Source organism: Ostrea edulis, chromosome 3, assembly GCF_947568905.1.
Source record: "Ostrea edulis chromosome 3, xbOstEdul1.1, whole genome shotgun sequence".
Classification (NCBI taxonomy): Eukaryota; Metazoa; Mollusca; class Bivalvia; order Ostreida; family Ostreidae; genus Ostrea; species Ostrea edulis.
The window spans coordinates 69,848,729-69,866,321 of record NC_079166.1 but is presented as its reverse complement, the minus strand read 5'-3'; the positions used below and the strand labels follow the sequence as shown (position 1 = coordinate 69,866,321).

The 17,593-nt window shown below is 34.6% G+C and overlaps 1 protein-coding gene across 17 annotated transcripts in view; it reads right to left on the bottom strand.

Annotated features, from left to right (window-relative positions):
• Window positions 1-5,721: 5,721 nt before the first annotated feature.
• Window positions 5,722-17,593, bottom strand: part of LOC130052780 (uncharacterized) — a 57,566-nt gene continuing 45,694 nt past the window's right edge. For 9 of the 17 annotated variants that reach the window (XM_056158739.1, XM_056158738.1, XM_056158740.1 and 6 more), the window contains 2 exons: window positions 14,843-15,088; window positions 13,639-14,717 (listed from right to left, as the gene is read on the bottom strand). In XM_056158739.1, the coding sequence (XP_056014714.1) occupies window positions 14,536-14,717; window positions 14,843-15,088 (428 nt within the window). In that variant the 3' untranslated portion in view covers window positions 13,639-14,535. Of the gene's footprint in view, window positions 5,976-6,203; window positions 6,399-8,432; window positions 8,475-8,738; window positions 8,858-13,638; window positions 14,718-14,842; window positions 15,089-17,593 lie in introns of those variants that run through there. The other 8 variants (XR_008801169.1, XR_008801171.1, XR_008801170.1 and 5 more) reach the window with 1 other exon arrangement.

Sequence of the window (17,593 nt, the reverse complement as noted above, 5' to 3'; positions counted from 1 at the left end):
TAAATTTCATATTATATAGAACTGAATTCAAAATGATTTTTCAAATAAAAGATATTTTCAATGAATTATTTAGGATAAAACACAAAAGTTGATAAATTATCTCTTTATTTTATCATAAGGATTCCCTTGAACATGTTGAATGTGTTCTGAGTTTTGTTTTTCTGAAGATAAACGGGATGATTTCAGCTTCTCCATCGTCAACTTCCCATATTTATATAGCAATATTCCATTATCACCTGTATATGGTGTTTATACATCTCAACTGATTCGATATGCAAGAGCTTGTTCTGCGTATAGTCAGTTTTTAAATCGAGGTAAGCTACTGACAAACAAGTTGATGGTACAGGGATTTAAACAGTCTCGATTGAAGTCAGCATTTCGCAAGTTCTGTGGTCGTTATAACGATCTACTTCGTCAGTACAACCTCGCATTGGGTCAAATGCTGTTTGACGTGTTTCATACCGATTGTTAAGCCGTTCTTGGCACACTGATTTCGACTGCGGATAACTCCGTTTACCTGATCAGGATATAGCGCTCACTGCGGGTGTGACCGGTCAACAGAGGATGCTTACTCCTCCTAGGCACCTGATCCCACCTCTGGTGTGTCCAGGGGTCCGTGTTTGCCGAACTATCTATTTTCTATTGCTTGTAGCAGTTATGAGATTGATCACTGTTCGTTATCTCACTTTGCATGGATATATCGAATCGGGAGAATTATAAGTGAAAAATATTCTGAATAAAGAATTAATTGTCTATGCATCTAAATGTGGAGTTGAAAACCACAGAAAATATATTTAGTTCGCTATAGTTAAGAAAGGATCACAATTCGTGGTCATGGGAATTCTGACAGACTTTTGGAAGACCTGTTAACAAAACACTACGAAGATATAGTCAATGACGAACTCCACCATATTTGTTATTTCAACTTCAAAGTACTTGTGCGTGGAATCAGAGTGGTGTTTAACAGCACAACTTCTCGGGTGGCTGATCACTTAATACATTGTGCAAATGTTTCCTTCTCCATTTTTCTATTACCAAAGCAACCGCTTATGATGTTAAAAATCCAAGTCTAGGAACGGCCGTGCGAATTGTTCAAATGTCATACGTTTTGATGAAGTTGATTTAAAAAAAGTTTTACGATTTCCAATTTGCTAAAAGTTTTTTTTTGATTTTTAAGAATGTACATCTAATTTAATCCACCTCCGGTATATGTCTTGGTTAGGTAGGTATGGAGTTCCCCTTCACCGCTGTAAATATTCTCGCAAGGAGCAAAGACAGTGGTTTGGTAGAACACTCACTCAATCCAGCAATGTGAATTTTTTGTAAGTGTTTTTGCGAAGTTGAGGAAGTTATTCATATCCATTCATCCTATAGACTTGCATATTAAAATTGTCTCAAACTAAAGCATGGATTTGAAGAATTTTATCTTTAAAAAGGGGAGTTGGAGTACATCTGCAATTATCAAATGTTGAATCAATGCCATGTTCGTTTTAAACACCGTAGTAATGAGCCTTACAAACAAAAACAGTGTTGTTACAAGCTTTGTCAGCTAGAACAAAACATATTCCTCATCTAACCAATCTAATTTTTTGTTCACTTCTGATTTATTAAACACAGAAGGATGGATAATACCTACTTAATATTCATGTGTCTAATAAGAAAATTTCATATGATTTGAATATTCATCATGATAGTTAAATATAACGAAGAGCGATAAAATATCACAAATCCTATATGCAATACAAAATAGAGGGTTAAACAAACACGATACCCTGGAGATACCAGAGGTGAGATGAGGTGCCTAAGAGGAATAATCATTCCTTATAGACCGGTCACACCCGACGTGAGCCCTATATCGTGATCAGGAAAACGAAGTTAACCATGAGATATGAAGGTAACGAACTGTGATCAATCTAATAACTCCTTTCAGAAATACAAAATGGAGAGTTGGAAAAACACGGACCCCTGGATAAACTAGATATGAGATTATGTGCCTTCGGGGAGTAAGCATTCCCTGTCGACCAGTCACATCCGCCGTGGGCCCTATATTTTGATCAGGTAAACTGCGTTATCCGTAGTCAAAATCAGTGTGCCAAGAACGGCCTAACAATCGGTATGAAACACGTCAGACGGCATTTGAGCAAATGATAGGTTGTACAGGCAAACTAGATCGTTATAAAATGCTGAATTTTAAACTAGACTGTTAGAACCCCCGCACCATCAACTTGTTTATCAGTAGCCTGATTCGATTTAAAAACTGACCTAAAGCAGAACAAGATATTGCGTATCGAATCAGTTTAAAGGTATAAAGGTGCAGGTGTTAATTGAACATTGCTACATAAATATGGGATGTTGACGATGGAGAAGCTGAAATAATCTTGTTTGTCATAACGTCGGGTCGTTAGTTTGCCGTTGATAATTACTTTCAATAAAATATCTAAATACAAAGCAGACGTGGATGACTCTGATATGAATGAACATTACTATTGCTAATAGATAAGACGTCGATGATGTATCTAAGTGTTGAATTGAAGGCCACAGCAAGATGTTTTTCTTCCCACTTAGATGTTTTTGAATGAATGCTTCACATGAATATAAAAACAGGGCAACTAACAAAGGAGCACGATTCGTGCCAATTGGAATTCAAACAGACTGTAGGAAGACCTGATCACTAAGAACCTGTATATTTTATCAATGAGAAACTCCAACATATTTTCTCTTTCAACGTCAGAGTACTTGAGCATGGAATCAGAGTGACGATTAACAAAATAATTGGTTGTTTGACTGATCACTTGATAGGAATATTTGAGTTTTCAATATTTTTAAAGAAGCAACTGTCTCTGATATCAAAAAGTATAGTCGTTAATTCATCGTGTTGAAAGGTCATGTAAAGTGTGGACAAGGTATACGTTTTGATGTTGTTCCTTTGTGAAAAAAAAAGGTTTTGGAGTTTTCAAGTTTAATAAAAGTTCTTTAGAATGTTTAAGAATCCACGTTTGATTTATACCAGTTCTGACTGATGAAGTCGCAAAGTACGTTTGAAATTTCTCCTTCACATTTGTTAATAGATTCGCGAGGAGGAAAGATAGGGGCTTAGTAGAACAATATACTGGATTCAGCAATGTATCTTTGTATGGGTTTTTATGAAGTTTATGAATCCAGTCTTGGTATGGTAACTAATATTCATCCGACCCATTGACTGAGAAAATTAGTTTGTCAACATCATTGAGATAAACATCAGTGTGCCAAACATCAGTGTGTCAAAAGAGTCAGTGTGCCAAAGAGGCCCAACGATCGGTATGGAACACGTCAGACACCATTGCACCCAATGATAGGTTCCATTAGCAAACTAAATCATTATAACGACCATAAAAATTGCGAAATGTCGACTTTAAACGAGGCTGTTGACACCCTTGTACCATCAAATGGCTTGTCAGTAGCCTGCGTCGATTATAAAACTGATTATACGAGAAACACTCTATCGAGTCAGGTGAAAGATATTTGGCTCCACTTGTTTGGCACGCTGTTTTTGGCTATATCTAGATCTAAAACTTCATAGTTATTTCGGATTTCAAACATTTCGGTCGAGCATCACTGAAGAGACATTATTTGTCGAAATGCGCATCTGGTGCATCAAAATTGGTACCGTATAAGTATTACATCATATGCAGGTGATAATGAGATATTGCTACATAAGGATGGGAGATTAACGATGGAAAAGCTGAAATCTTCCCGTTTATCATAAAGTGCAGATGTTAGTTTGCCGTTAATATCTATTTTCAATAAAAGATTTAAGTACGAAGCTGAAGTGGACGACTCTGGTGTCTTTGCTTTCGAATTCACGGGGATGCATTGAATTGACATATACCCGGTAGGTGACAATTATTGTTAAGGAAAAAATATCGTCGAAGTGTCTAAATACCGTATTGAAGGCAAATGAAAAAGGTTTTTTCTCGCGTAGAAGTTTTTGAATAAATTTTGCTTATATTTTCAACCCATTCTTGAGAAGGCATCAGGTCTTCTTTTTCATATTTTACTCATCGTCTGGAATAATCCTCGACATAATTCATAAGAGAGATAAAGTTATATCGCCAATTGAAAGACAGAAGTTCTCTGAATTTCGGACCCTTTAAAATAAATGCTTTCACGTCCTCATATTCAACTATATCAACATCACCAGTAATGACATGTCCAGCTGGACAATAGTAAAAAAAAGCAAGACGAAGAACAAATAGGTGGGTTAAGTATATGACTATATCTAGGTCCTTCAAGGTTTGTTTCTAATTAAAAGGTTTAGTTGCAATAGCAGAAGTATATTTTTAGGAACTACGGGGTGTCAACTTGACCTTGAAGTATGCTGGGATACAAGACTAAACCTTTAATTACGAAGACTGTTGCTTTTGGAGATGACATGTTTTCCCTTTTTAGTAAATTTTAGTTGAGGAACTGGTGGCATGATTCGAAAGGGATACCATCCATAACAAGTGCAGGTTCAAAGAGCCTATAATGTACAAAATCCGTGGAAAATCCATGTATGGACTATATTTGGCTTCTCCAATTAACGTTTTCAAAACTCCAGATGGAATTGAATTTTTGCCAATATGATGTGAACCTAATTGTCTGTTAACTTAAGGTAAAATACGATCAAGTGTGGCATTGTGTATGAAACGCGAAGGTAACGAACAGCGACCAATCTCATAACTCACACAAAGAATGCAAAACAAATAGTTCGACAAACACGGACCCTTGGAGTTACCAGAAGTGGGATCAGGTACTGTACCTAGGAGGAGTACGCCTCCTCTGTCGACCGATCATACTCGACGTGAGTCCTGTGTCTTTATCGGGTAAACGGGGTAATCCGTAGTCAAAATCAGTGTACCAAGAACAGTCTCAAAATCGGTATGAAACACATCAAACAGTACTTGACCCAGTTTGGCTTACATGTGCAAACTGGATCAATGTAATGACCATAAACTTTTCAAAATTCTATCTTTAAACTGGACAATTGAAACCCCTGTAACATCAACTTGTTTGTCAATAGCCTGTCTCGATTTAAAAACTAATCATACAGAGAAGAGAGTCTTGCATATCGAATCAGTTCAGAGATAGACATACAATATGTAGGTGATAATGGAATATTGTTTCATAATATGTGAAGTCTTTGATATGAACGATGATCATGACTGTATTTACATGTCTGTGCATTTTAAAAAAGTCCTAACACATTTACTTTATTTTATTGTGGACTTATTGATTCCCCGACATTATATACATTATCCTTGCACGTATATGGAAATAAAGTACCTACAGTTTTTACCCAGATATATCCTCGTTGTCTACGAAAAAGAGTATTTAAGTTAGATTGTTTGTGTGATGGTAAATTATATAATCATAAAGCTCTTGGGCAAGATGGAGTTGTAATTGGAATTAAAATATTAATTGAGAAGTTGCTTACTACCATTACATATTGGAAATATGTGTCCCAATATTCATTTTTAAGTGAATCCTTAGTTTCCCCGACATCAATTAAACCATAGAAATTAAACTCAATAGCGTAGACAACGTTAGTAGATATGCAGGTCAAAAATCAATTCTCAACGGCTTTGGTACAGTAACTACATCTAGTGAGATTACTAGTAAATGGATTTAAGGTGATCAATATACCGCAAGTTTACCACTTCTAACAGAACATTTTAAGCACATGAGATCTGAAAAAGGATGATCAACGAGATTATTTATTTAATTTTGCACTGTCAAATGATAATCGAACATAATATACAATCACCCAATAAATTTGTTAATGTTTTTAGCTGCCTCTCGGTTTTGAGAACACTTATAGCAAGCATCCATCGATTCACTATAGAAAATGTTAGTAAATGACGTCACACTCTTATCTCCGAGGTCAGTAAGCAAATTTTCTGGAGTGACATCTGGCTCACATGCATGGATCAATACTAACATAATCTTCGGTTTTCCTATGAATTAAAAAACAATAGCACATATCAATATGATATCGATTATGTTTAGAGTGTATGCATGCAGAGGTAGAGGATTGTTGTCTACGATATATATGTCTATTTCTCGCGCTCTCTCTTTCTATCCATTTTTCTTTCTATCTATCTATCTTTCTATCAATCTATCTATCTATCCATCCATCCATCCATATATCTGATTCAAATAAACAGAAAACTCTTGTCAGTTACCTTTGATATGTAGACGGTTAAGAGTAGCTTTTATATCATCTTTAATTCTTGATATATTAGCACACATGACAATTGTTTTCCTGTTAACCATATTCGATGTATCCCAATTCAGACTCTCTCTTGTAGAACTCAAGTAGGTTTGCGAGAAGGAGTCCAGAATGCTTTTACACATTTCTGGGTAAAGAGGAGCTGATACTGAAATCATACAGAAAGAATGGTTTTAGAAAACATATCAGTTGTATTTTCCTGCAATTGTTTCATTCTATTCATAATGAATTCCAACATGACAGAATAAGATGTATCATGCAAACAAAACGCGCTTCCTTATTTTGAATGCACGTCAAGATGGTTAATTAGATATTAACAAATATGCCTACAAGATTTTTGTTTCCATCGCATGATCAAGATATTTTCATTTTTACAATAGGCGGATATATTTATGATGTAATTTATGGACGGTTAGCAATGGGTTCACTATTCATATATGATAAGTTAACAAATCAAAACGTGCGAAAAAGAGTCCCACGGAGAAAAAACTAATCTTATTTCATAATTTAGGAATTTTGTAGCGTTTATACTTCAGTAGTAAGACATCTGAGTGCAGTCTTTCTGATATATTATGAAGACTGTACAATTGTGAACTTTTCATCTACGTTTGATTGCCTTTGTATAAATTTAGTATTTTTACAATCATTTAACATATTCAATGCTATTTATTTGTCCTCGACATTTTATCCATATACGTTTGAAAATTTAATTTTAGCTATAAGCTTAACAGTTTCATATTACTATGCAAGTCAACTACTAACATCTAACCCGTAAGCCTTTGAAGTTGTTTTGATACTGTTACCAGCAATAAAACAACTCTAAAGATATATCTGTTCTATTGAGTGTTGACAATTGAATTTCGTCAAATTAAGACATTTCGAAAATGTTGTATCATCATCTTTTTAGGTTAGTTCCTTTGGGGTCTTTACAGCTCATTAGCTAAGTACTTCATTACTAGCTTCAAATTAGGCATGTATGTTTAATACGGGATATCGGAACTAGAACATTTTGGAACTCTTCAGAAAAAGAAGTTACGGAAATTAAGCATCACTTGGGCAACTCTTGTATACAAAATAGTGAGGGCTAAAGGCGACTCATTTCAGATACAAAAATATCTACCTGGTTTGTAAGTTATTTTGCAGAGTGTTGTAAGTGAATGCCCTAGTACCAAAATATGAGTTATTGGATTAAATTTCTGATGGATATAAAAAGTTTATTTCCTCTATGTACGTAGCTGGATATTTACTTAGGCCTAATGAGATTTATTTTCTTGAGTCAATAAAACAACCAACCGCTAGCAATGATAAAAATAATCACAATTTATGCATCGATCCCCAGATATATACATACAATAATCAGCATGTAGCCCCCATCACTCCCCTCACTTCTACCACCTCCCATTTTCCTCCTGACATTTGACGTACTTATCGCGCTATTATTATATACAATGTTTGTTATTTAGTACATGCAAAGATCGATTTATTAGCTGATCACTTGTTATAATGGCGATGAAAGCTACATGTAGTAGAAATGCAAGTATTAAACTTGAAGAATATCCCCTCCCTTTTATGATTTAGGGGTTTAAGGAGAATAGCTTTTCTTGCAAAAAAAGATGTGCTACAAATATATAGGCACCTTTTTTCTTTGTTTACTCCCCATCCCTCAACTTTCAAAATCGACGCTTAACTGTGCCTGAACTCACTAAATTTGAAAAAAAATTATTAGTAACTAAGTGCTTGTCTACTAAAAATTACCTAAGTTAACGCAGAAAGCATCGCACTCTCATTGGGCATACTAAATATTAAAACCACGACGGAATCGGAGACGAAGCAATGGTTCCGATATTCCGTATTACTGGGATAAAATTTAGAAATTCATTTCAAAATTAAGGATTATATCTTCCCAATGCATAGCTCTGATCCTTGGACGAATTCAGCTCCAGTTTTTGGCACTCTAGTTTTCCTTTTAGCTCTTATAAGTTTATTGTAATTTCGAATTTCCAAAATGTCAGCTTGAGCATCACTGAAGAGACATTATTTGTCGAAATGCGCATCTCGTGCATCAAAATTGGTACTGAATAAGTTTTACATAAAACAAGCATTTACATCAAAGCAGTTTGACTACCGTTGTAATTATATTCTTCCACTTTTACATTTCTTGATTTGAAAAGTTCTGACTTACCATTGATCGAATGTGCGAGAAGATGGCCATTCTCTGTAATGTCTTAACACACACAAAGAAAATATACATACATTATTTCACAAGTTCAATAAAGCTACATTATAATATTATATGAAATACAATACATTAACCGGTTCATGATTAAAAGTAAACTATGTCAATTATTATCTAAGAGCAATGCTGTCCGGGTGATATCTTGTAAATGAAAAATATTTACTGTTTGAGGGATTTAATTAATTAAGAAGCATAAATATTATTAGGCCCATTCATTCAATGAATATATTAATATAGAAAATGTTTTATTACCTTCGGGAAGACGAGAGGAACAGGGACGTACACAAAAACAACAGAAATCAAATACCATTCTGTAGATGATGGAAAGGATATACAGGAAGTAGCTGAAGGTACTGGAGATTACATTGGTTCTTCAGAAAACAAAACAAAACAAGATTGTGAATATTCACATGCATCAAAATCAATGGAAAATAAAGGGGTATACATACAAGTACACTGATATCAGTTGCATTTTCAAATTTTTTATCTTATTGTTGTGAGTTTTGAATCATTAATTGGTACCAAAATCTTAAAACTTGTCGTTCTTATAATAAAACTACAGTACTCATTGAATCAGCTGTCTCTTACCAAAAAAAAAAATAAAAATGAATGCTTGTTTTTCTTTTTACCTAACTGTTTGATGAAATGTAGTTAGATAATAAAAGTTTTGGACAATTATCTAATGCATGATGAAGACTGCACTATCATATGGTACAGTGCTGTATTTTGTCCCTCGATTTACTATTAATATGACTATTTTACATTGATATATTTTGGTGGTGAGATTGAATCAAAACGCTATACATGAAACCTTTTCACATTTAAATCTTGCAAATTAATATCATTGTTAAAAGACCTTGTACGATGAGTTTATCTCTTAAAAGAATATTTAAGGGAATGCAGTAGACCTGAAAAAATTACCAAAACGAAAACGCCTGTGCATAATTAAGCAGGTTTACTGCATTCCGTTAATAGTATAAGAAGAAATCTTCGGAAGAGTAAATCAGTTTGTATCAATTACACGAAAATCAAAGAAACTTGAATCCGACGAATTGCTCTTTAAAAGGATGCATAATATCAATTTTATGCTGAAATTTTAAATCCAACAAAGCTACTTCCAGATAAGTTGATGTTTTCGGGCGAGGATGTCAACTACACGCGTATGCAAGATATTGGCATGCATTGGAAAGGTTTTAAAAAAATTAATCAATTGATGTAAGTTGCTAAGGGAAATAGGTCCAGAATCCAAGCACCGGTGTTTTCAACAGTCGCTTTCGGAGTCACCATTTGGCACATTTACCATCATTATGATAATGCAAATAGTCGAATGGTGTCTGACGTATTTCAAATCAATTGAAAGACCGTCCTTGACATTTTGGCTTACATAATCAAAATAGAGAGCTCTTAAAGGATGTGTCAGTTCAGCAGAGCCTATTTGTACTCCTCCTAGATACTTGACTTTACTTCTGGTGCGTCTAAGGGTCAGCGTTAGCCTTATTCTTGATTTTGTATTCTTTTTTAGATTTATTGCTTATATGAGTAATAAAATTGATCACTGTTCGTTATCTTCACCTTTCATAAGATTAATATTTGTTTGTCATCTTCACTTTTTCATTCACGCAGCAAATGTTGATAAATAGTTCTTATTGCATTTCCACAAGATAAAACATATGTGTGTCATTCAAGGACCGTGAATGAAACTATACTTAACCAGAAGATTCAATTTATCACTTTCAATTTATAGTAATTTGAATAATGGTTCAACATGAAAGGTGAAGATAACGAAAGTAATCATCTCATAAATCCCATAGGCAATAAAAAATAGATAGTTGGGCAAAAGGGTGGGATCGAGTACCTAGAAAGAGTGAGTATCCCCTTTCGAACGGTCATACCCGCCTTGAGGGCTATATCTTGATTAGGTAAACGGAGATATCCGTAGTCAAATTCAGTGTGCCACAGACAGTAAAACAACTGATATGAAACATATCAGACAGTATTCGACCCAATGATAGGTTGTATTGGCAAACTAGATCGTTATAATGACCATGGGCGTAGCGAAATGCTGACTTTAAACGATACTTTAAAACCCCTGTACCATCAACTTGTTTCGCGGCTGAGTTAAGTCTTTTCACAATGAAAAATGAAAAAAAAGTCATGATGAAGGCCTTGACGTACATATCTACAGTCCTTTTGCGGTTAGACATGTCAAAATATATTTTTCGTTATTTACCACTTCTGTCAAACGATAAACCGCAATCGTGAAAAATTTCAGTTAAATGGGTGATATTAATTCTCTTTGATATTCAAATAGTTTCAATGTCTTCTTTATATAACATTCGTGCTAAAGTAATATCCATATTATATTGTGATCTTTATATCGCCCCTAATCTGCACGTATAGTGATTCATTTACATAAACATTGTTTCCGTACATAAAAAAAAAATCATCATCGGCACGACACTCCGAGATTTTTGAGTGAAAGATGTTTGATGCATGTGACTTGTGTACTTCAGTGCAACAGGAAAGTTAGTTGAGCAAGTTGTGACTTCAATAGAAAGCATGTTTCTCGGGCTAGATTCAACTTCGTAAATAATTTCAAACATTTCGGTTCAACATCACTGAAGAGACAGTATTTGTCGAAATGTGCATCTGGTGCATCAAAATTGGTACCGTATAAGTTTTACATGCAAAAATCCATCTTGCATATTCAAAGCAAAAATTAGACATATTATAAGTCACGATAAATTTGCTTCCAACACTTTTCAAATTAAGAAATTAATATGCTTAGAAGTTACATGAACTGCAACTTGCATTGACAACTGGATATCGTGCCAATGGAACGATTTATGCATACATGGTACGTTATTATCTTACTATTTGATCACGTGATACACAGCTGATGTAGAGACTGTCGGTCTGGTGAATAATGTATGAGATTCCAATATGCACTTAATGATATATACATATTGTTTTTGTATAAAAGGGTTGTGTTTACAGAATGTGTCAAAAATTGATCTGTCTATTGATGTTGTTTTTCTTGATATATTTCTTTGGCTCTACTTAACACAACTGCATTGTAAGTAGCTTGCATCGATTTTAAAAATGATCATACGCAGAACAAGCTCTCGTGTATCGAAAATAAAATTCTACAGATAACAGACACGCCCCATTTATAGATTGTCTGATCCTTCTTTTGCTTATTCAAAATGTGCAACTGTATTTTGTTTCTCTGGGAAAACCATTTAAGAAGACTCCATCTTTCAAAACAGAATATTGGCTATTCTCTCTTGTATTATGGGTATGGTTTCAGTAATTTCTAACCTTTAATACATTGTCTAAATTACACGATAAGTGTTATTTTTGTATGGTTCTAGGTCCCATTGGATAGTCCTAACTCATACGTCACAAGATTTAGCTTTAGAGTTATATTTTTGTTTACCTAGGCACGGTGCTAAAGATCGTAAAAGTTAGGGTCATGTCAATATTCAGTGTGACTCGGGGATCTGCTTTTCATGTCTTATGTAGATTTGATTTCTAATGCAGGACGTTTAGCTAAAGGAACGGTCATTACCTATGTTTTTGCGGATCTGGGATCGAGAATCGTTTCCGGGTTTACGAAATTAGCGCTATAACCACTAGGATCTCGCTCCTTGCCATTATCGCGAACACAGTGAGCTCTAATGGTAACAAGTGGATAATATTTATTGATGGAATGTTGTTAAACATCCCACTAAATAATATTTCACTCATATGGAGACGTCACGATTGCCGGTGAAGAGTTGCAAAACGTAGGTTTATGCTCGGCGCTTACGGCCTTAGAGGGGGGCCTTTATCGTGGAATATTTGCTGTGTTACGGGACCTCGGTTTTTATGGTCTCATCCGAAGGACCGCCCCATTTACACACCTCTTACGACAAGCAAGGGATACTAAGGAACTATTATAACTCGATCGTAGATAAGTGGATAAGAAATAATTGTTCAAATAAATAATGAAAGTTTGAATACTATCACGAAGACATTCTTCGTCTCATCCTGAGCGCCGCCATCTTGATCTCATCATGTAAAGCATTTGCGGGCTATGATATTTGTGTACATTCTGTATGTTGTTAAGATATATGATGAATATGATGATTGAAAGATACGCGTAAATTATGCGTCATCACAATGCACTATGTACACCAGATACGTTATATTTCCCGCGTTAAATGAATATACGAAGAAAATGTTGCACGGCTTTCATTCAGTTGTCAGTACACTCCCTGAGAACTTCGAAATTTTCTGATTATATGAGTCTGTTATAGATTTTTCTCATTCTATATGTATGTTATTTGTACATCTATACATGTAAAAAATACACTAGTTGAGTTAATCCCAACCAAATCACCTTATACATATTAAGTGTTTAAAAGTATTAAGCTAACCCTTTGATTACAATGCAAGGTGAAGATAACGAACAGTGATCAATCTCATAACTCATACAGGCAATACAAAATAGATAGTTGGGCAAACACGGACCCCTGGACACACCAGAGGTGGGACATATTACTATATTATGATCCTTGTTAATTTGTATCAACTTTCTATTTCAGCACATTGCACGATTATACGTTGATGTCCATAATCGCAATTGTTGTGTAAATTTACGTTTTTTGTTTTCTTAAAACATCTCATATTTACAACTAAATCTGTTCATTTAGAGAAAAGGTTTGATAATTGGCAGGTTGAATCCGGGTTGCGAACACATTACTCATTACGCCGCCACAGCTCTGCAAGAGTCGGTAATGAATTGTTTTGTATAAATTGTATTTACACAGTACATGTATAGACTAAATTCACCACTAGCATAATTGCCAGAATGAAAAAGTAATATTTCTATGAGTTATGATCCGTTTTTAATGATTATGTTCCTATACAATAACAAACTAATCGGAACCAATCACTAAGAAAACTGCATATGTAGCTATCGTCCTTACCTCCAGTGAAATGTAACGATTACCAGATATGTTATTTTAATTCAAATGCAGTTAGTATGTTTAATAGATAGCAATGACGTGATGAGTTGTATATAATACACCACGGATCATACACTATTGGTCAAACCCTGACTATTTTCGCGGATAGTGCATGCACATCATAATATAATTATATGAAAATGCGCAATGAATATATTTATGCGTTTCAATCAGGCAAATACAACATGCATATTTTCCCTCTGCTTTAGAGAAGAGTATCTTCATTTCAATTGACATACATCATATCAAAATCCAACAATTTTTCATCAAAAATATTTTTAAAAGCATTTTGTTTACACAACTAACATATCAATATTCTATTTTTCATCAAGAAATAATTCGATGTTATGAAAAATTGAAAAAAAATGGAAACTACCTACAGAAAGTCAAAACTATAGCTATATTACAAAAGTTCATTATGAATTTCGAATACAACAATTTATGCATTTGGAAGGGTTGTGGTTGTGTTATCGTAAATGCAAAATATCAGTTTGGTACAGGCGAATAGACAGTCCACAAAAAAATTATAATGAAATATACACAGAATTAAATTCAATAAATGTACATCCTTAAAACGGTCTTACAAAAATATTTTTATGATATGGAGGAACACAGAAATCTTAAGTGTTACAGATATCTTTCAGGAGTAAAACTGGTAATAATAGTTGAATTATCCCTTTACACAGTGTATTTAATTTCTAGAAAGAATATAAAAGGAAATTTGCAGTTTCATGAACAAAATGGTACTAAAAAATCAATGTTTGCGTTGCGTCTGAATAGTATTTTCTTTGAACAGTGATGCTGATATTACATTGATGCAAAGTGAAGATAACGAACAGTGATCAATCTCATAACTCCTATAAGCAACACACAATAGAGAGTTGAGCAAACACGGACCCCTGGGCACACCAGAGGTGGGATCAGGTGCCTAGGAGTAGTAAACATCCCCTGTTGATCTCATCATTGTCAATAGTTTCAAGGTGTAACAATGTATAGTACTAGACTGATCTTAATACATAACATCCACTTTTAGGAGGTCACCATGAACGGAGTTTTGAAATTGCTTTCTTGTTTTCTGGGCAGTCATAGCATCCAACATTTTCGCTATATATAATGTGAGCAACATCGTCTATCTTAAAATCCCGCGACGAAAATGAAGTATCCACTTTTAGTCCTGGCTCAGCCGTATGTATAATGACGAGGAAAAATCTTTCAGTACCTTAAATAAATACATTTGTTGCAAATCATCTATGACCGTTTGTATGATACATATCATAGACAGATTGAAAAAGTGAGATTGAAGACAAACTTAGTAATATACAACACGCAAATAGTAAGACATACCTGAAAGATCGACCATTCTTACAGCATCTATTATGTCATCTGCCAAACGGGAAATCTCCAAGCAAACCAAAACACGTTTTGTAGCACCCCTGGTATTCCGTAAATTGGATTCCCATCGAAACTCAGGTACAACCGAATATAAGTTTTTGAAATCCATCAAAATCTTCTTGCATACTTCAATTTGGCGGTTGCAAAGTATCACCAAATCGTCGGATGGGATTTGCGCTGAAGTGTTCTTCTGTGCACCTGTTTGAAAATTTCTTTCATTTTAAAAAGACTCCTTTCCAATATTGTTAATACCCACATTCATTTATGGGCAAAGTATAAGATAATTTGAATTACTAATTTGCATCTAATAGATGATAAATTAGTATTATCAACAAACAGCATATTCAGGTACTCAGGTTCCACTCATGAAAGATGAAGATAATGAACAGTGATCAATCTCATAATTCCTATAAGTAATACAAAATAGATAGTTGGGCAAACACAGACCCTTGGGCACACCAGAGGTGGGATCAGGTGCCTATGGGGAGTAAGCATCCCTGTCGATTGGTCACTCTCGCCGTGAGCCCTATATCCTGATCAGTTAAACAGAGTTATCCGTAGTCAAAATCCGTATGCCAAGAACGGCTCAACAATCGGTATGAAACACGTCAGACAGCATTTGACCCAATGATAGGTTGTATTGACGAACTAGATCGTTATAACGACCATATAATTTGCGAAATGCTGACTTCAATCGAGACTGATGAAACCCCTGTATCGTCAACTTGTTTGACAGTAGCTTGCCTCGATTAAAAAAAACTTACTATACGCAGAACAAGCTCTTGCGTATTGATGCAATTGATAATGGGGTATTGCTACATAGATATGGGAAGTTGGCGATGAAGATGTTAATCAAACATGATTTTCTGAGATTGATTTTATCTCAAAATGTGTAAATCAATGGGAATATATCAAACAAATACCTAAATTCACCCAAAGAGATAGTTTGAAACTTCTAAATCTTTGATTCTCTCAATCATACCATTGATTATCGATTGAAGATTAAAGAAAAAATGTAAAAATAGCTGATTTAACATTGTAAAGAAAAGGATTATTGTAAGATTTTTAATCATCGTTTTGAATAGAAGCAGGCTGCTGACAGGCAGGCTGGTGGTGCGGAGGTTCCAACGGTCTCGTTTAAAATCAGCATTTCGCACAAATTCTATGATCGTTGTAACGATTTAGTTTGCAAATGCAATCTATCAATGGGTCAAATGCTGCCTGACGAGGTTCACAGCGATTTTTAGGCCGTTCCTGGCACACTGATTTTCCCTACGAATAACTATGTTTACCTGATGAAGATAAACGACTCATGGCGGGTGTTTACGTCTCCTAGGCACATTATCCCACCTTTGGTATATCCAGGGGTCCGTGTTTGGGCAACTCTCTATTTTGTATTGCTTAAAAGAGTTATGAGATTGATCACTATTCGTTATCTTCACCTTTCATTTGGTTTTGGTTTTTTATTCACAACATCTTTACTTCAATGAGGTGTTTGAGTCTTTCCATGTACATGTAGGTGTTTGAAGACACATTTTCAGGCAGTACTTATGTCTTAAATCATTAAGTAGAGTTTCACATATAAGTCAGGTAGAAAGTGATACGTGGACATCTGGGATTGAGCTGATAGTTATCTGTATTTCAGAATATTTGTTTATAGGAACTCATTTTATAATATTCATTTTTTTCATATGACGCACATTCACAGAGCCGTGTTACTAAGAATGGAACACTCATGTATTGACCAAAAATTACTTATAAAAAAGGCATATATTCCGAAAGAAATTATCATATGGCAATACATGTATTATACATTTTCAAAAGGGTTATATAGAATGAAGAAGAATGCTGCTATCTTCACATTCCTAGATCTGCCATCTCAAGGAGTAAATATGATGCGTTTACCACGAAAACCATTGCTGTAGTTAACCTAAGGATTTTTACTGGGAAAACAGTCCACCTTCTATGCATTTTTCCCTACAAAACAGCAAACACTTTCAAAAGAGTTTTATGATTAGATTGATAATGAACGTGTTATTGAATAATATTCATGTTTTCTGAAGTTTTAATTTTGTTAAGAAAAAATGTGACGATTTTGAAAAATGGCGGCAAAATAATATATTCTCATGCATTAATGTTGTTTTTCGTGCAAACTATACAAAAGCTACAGTTACTTGTCGAGTTATACTAAATATAACAGTTTTATTTGTATCTTGTTTATGTGTTTGCATCCCATCTGTATATTTGTAAATGTGAGAGACTAATCATTAAAGAAATTTAGGTTGGGATCGAAAGTCAGATTACTATGAACCCATTTATTTAGATTCCCTCAGGTGTAAACATTAGGTCCTATATTGTACTCTGAATGCTGAGTTTAACTTGTAACTATTTCGAATGAATTGTTTAAAGATCCAAATAAAATACCGTACGGTTTCTTGGCGGATCACTGGATGTGGGCGGAGCTCATCTATGGTCATTGTTATTTACCAGGTCAAGAGATCAGGGTGTTGTGTATACTTTTGATGTACACATGAAGGATCTCATGGCTGTATGCAGTGTGTCTGTGGTCAGTGTTTATATAATAGTTGTATCCCTATGGCTAGATGACACACAGTCTATACCACTCCTCTTTCTCTCTTTTACTATCAGTCACTGGCTCAGTGAATAATTTCTTTTATGAATATAGAACTATTATAAATTGAT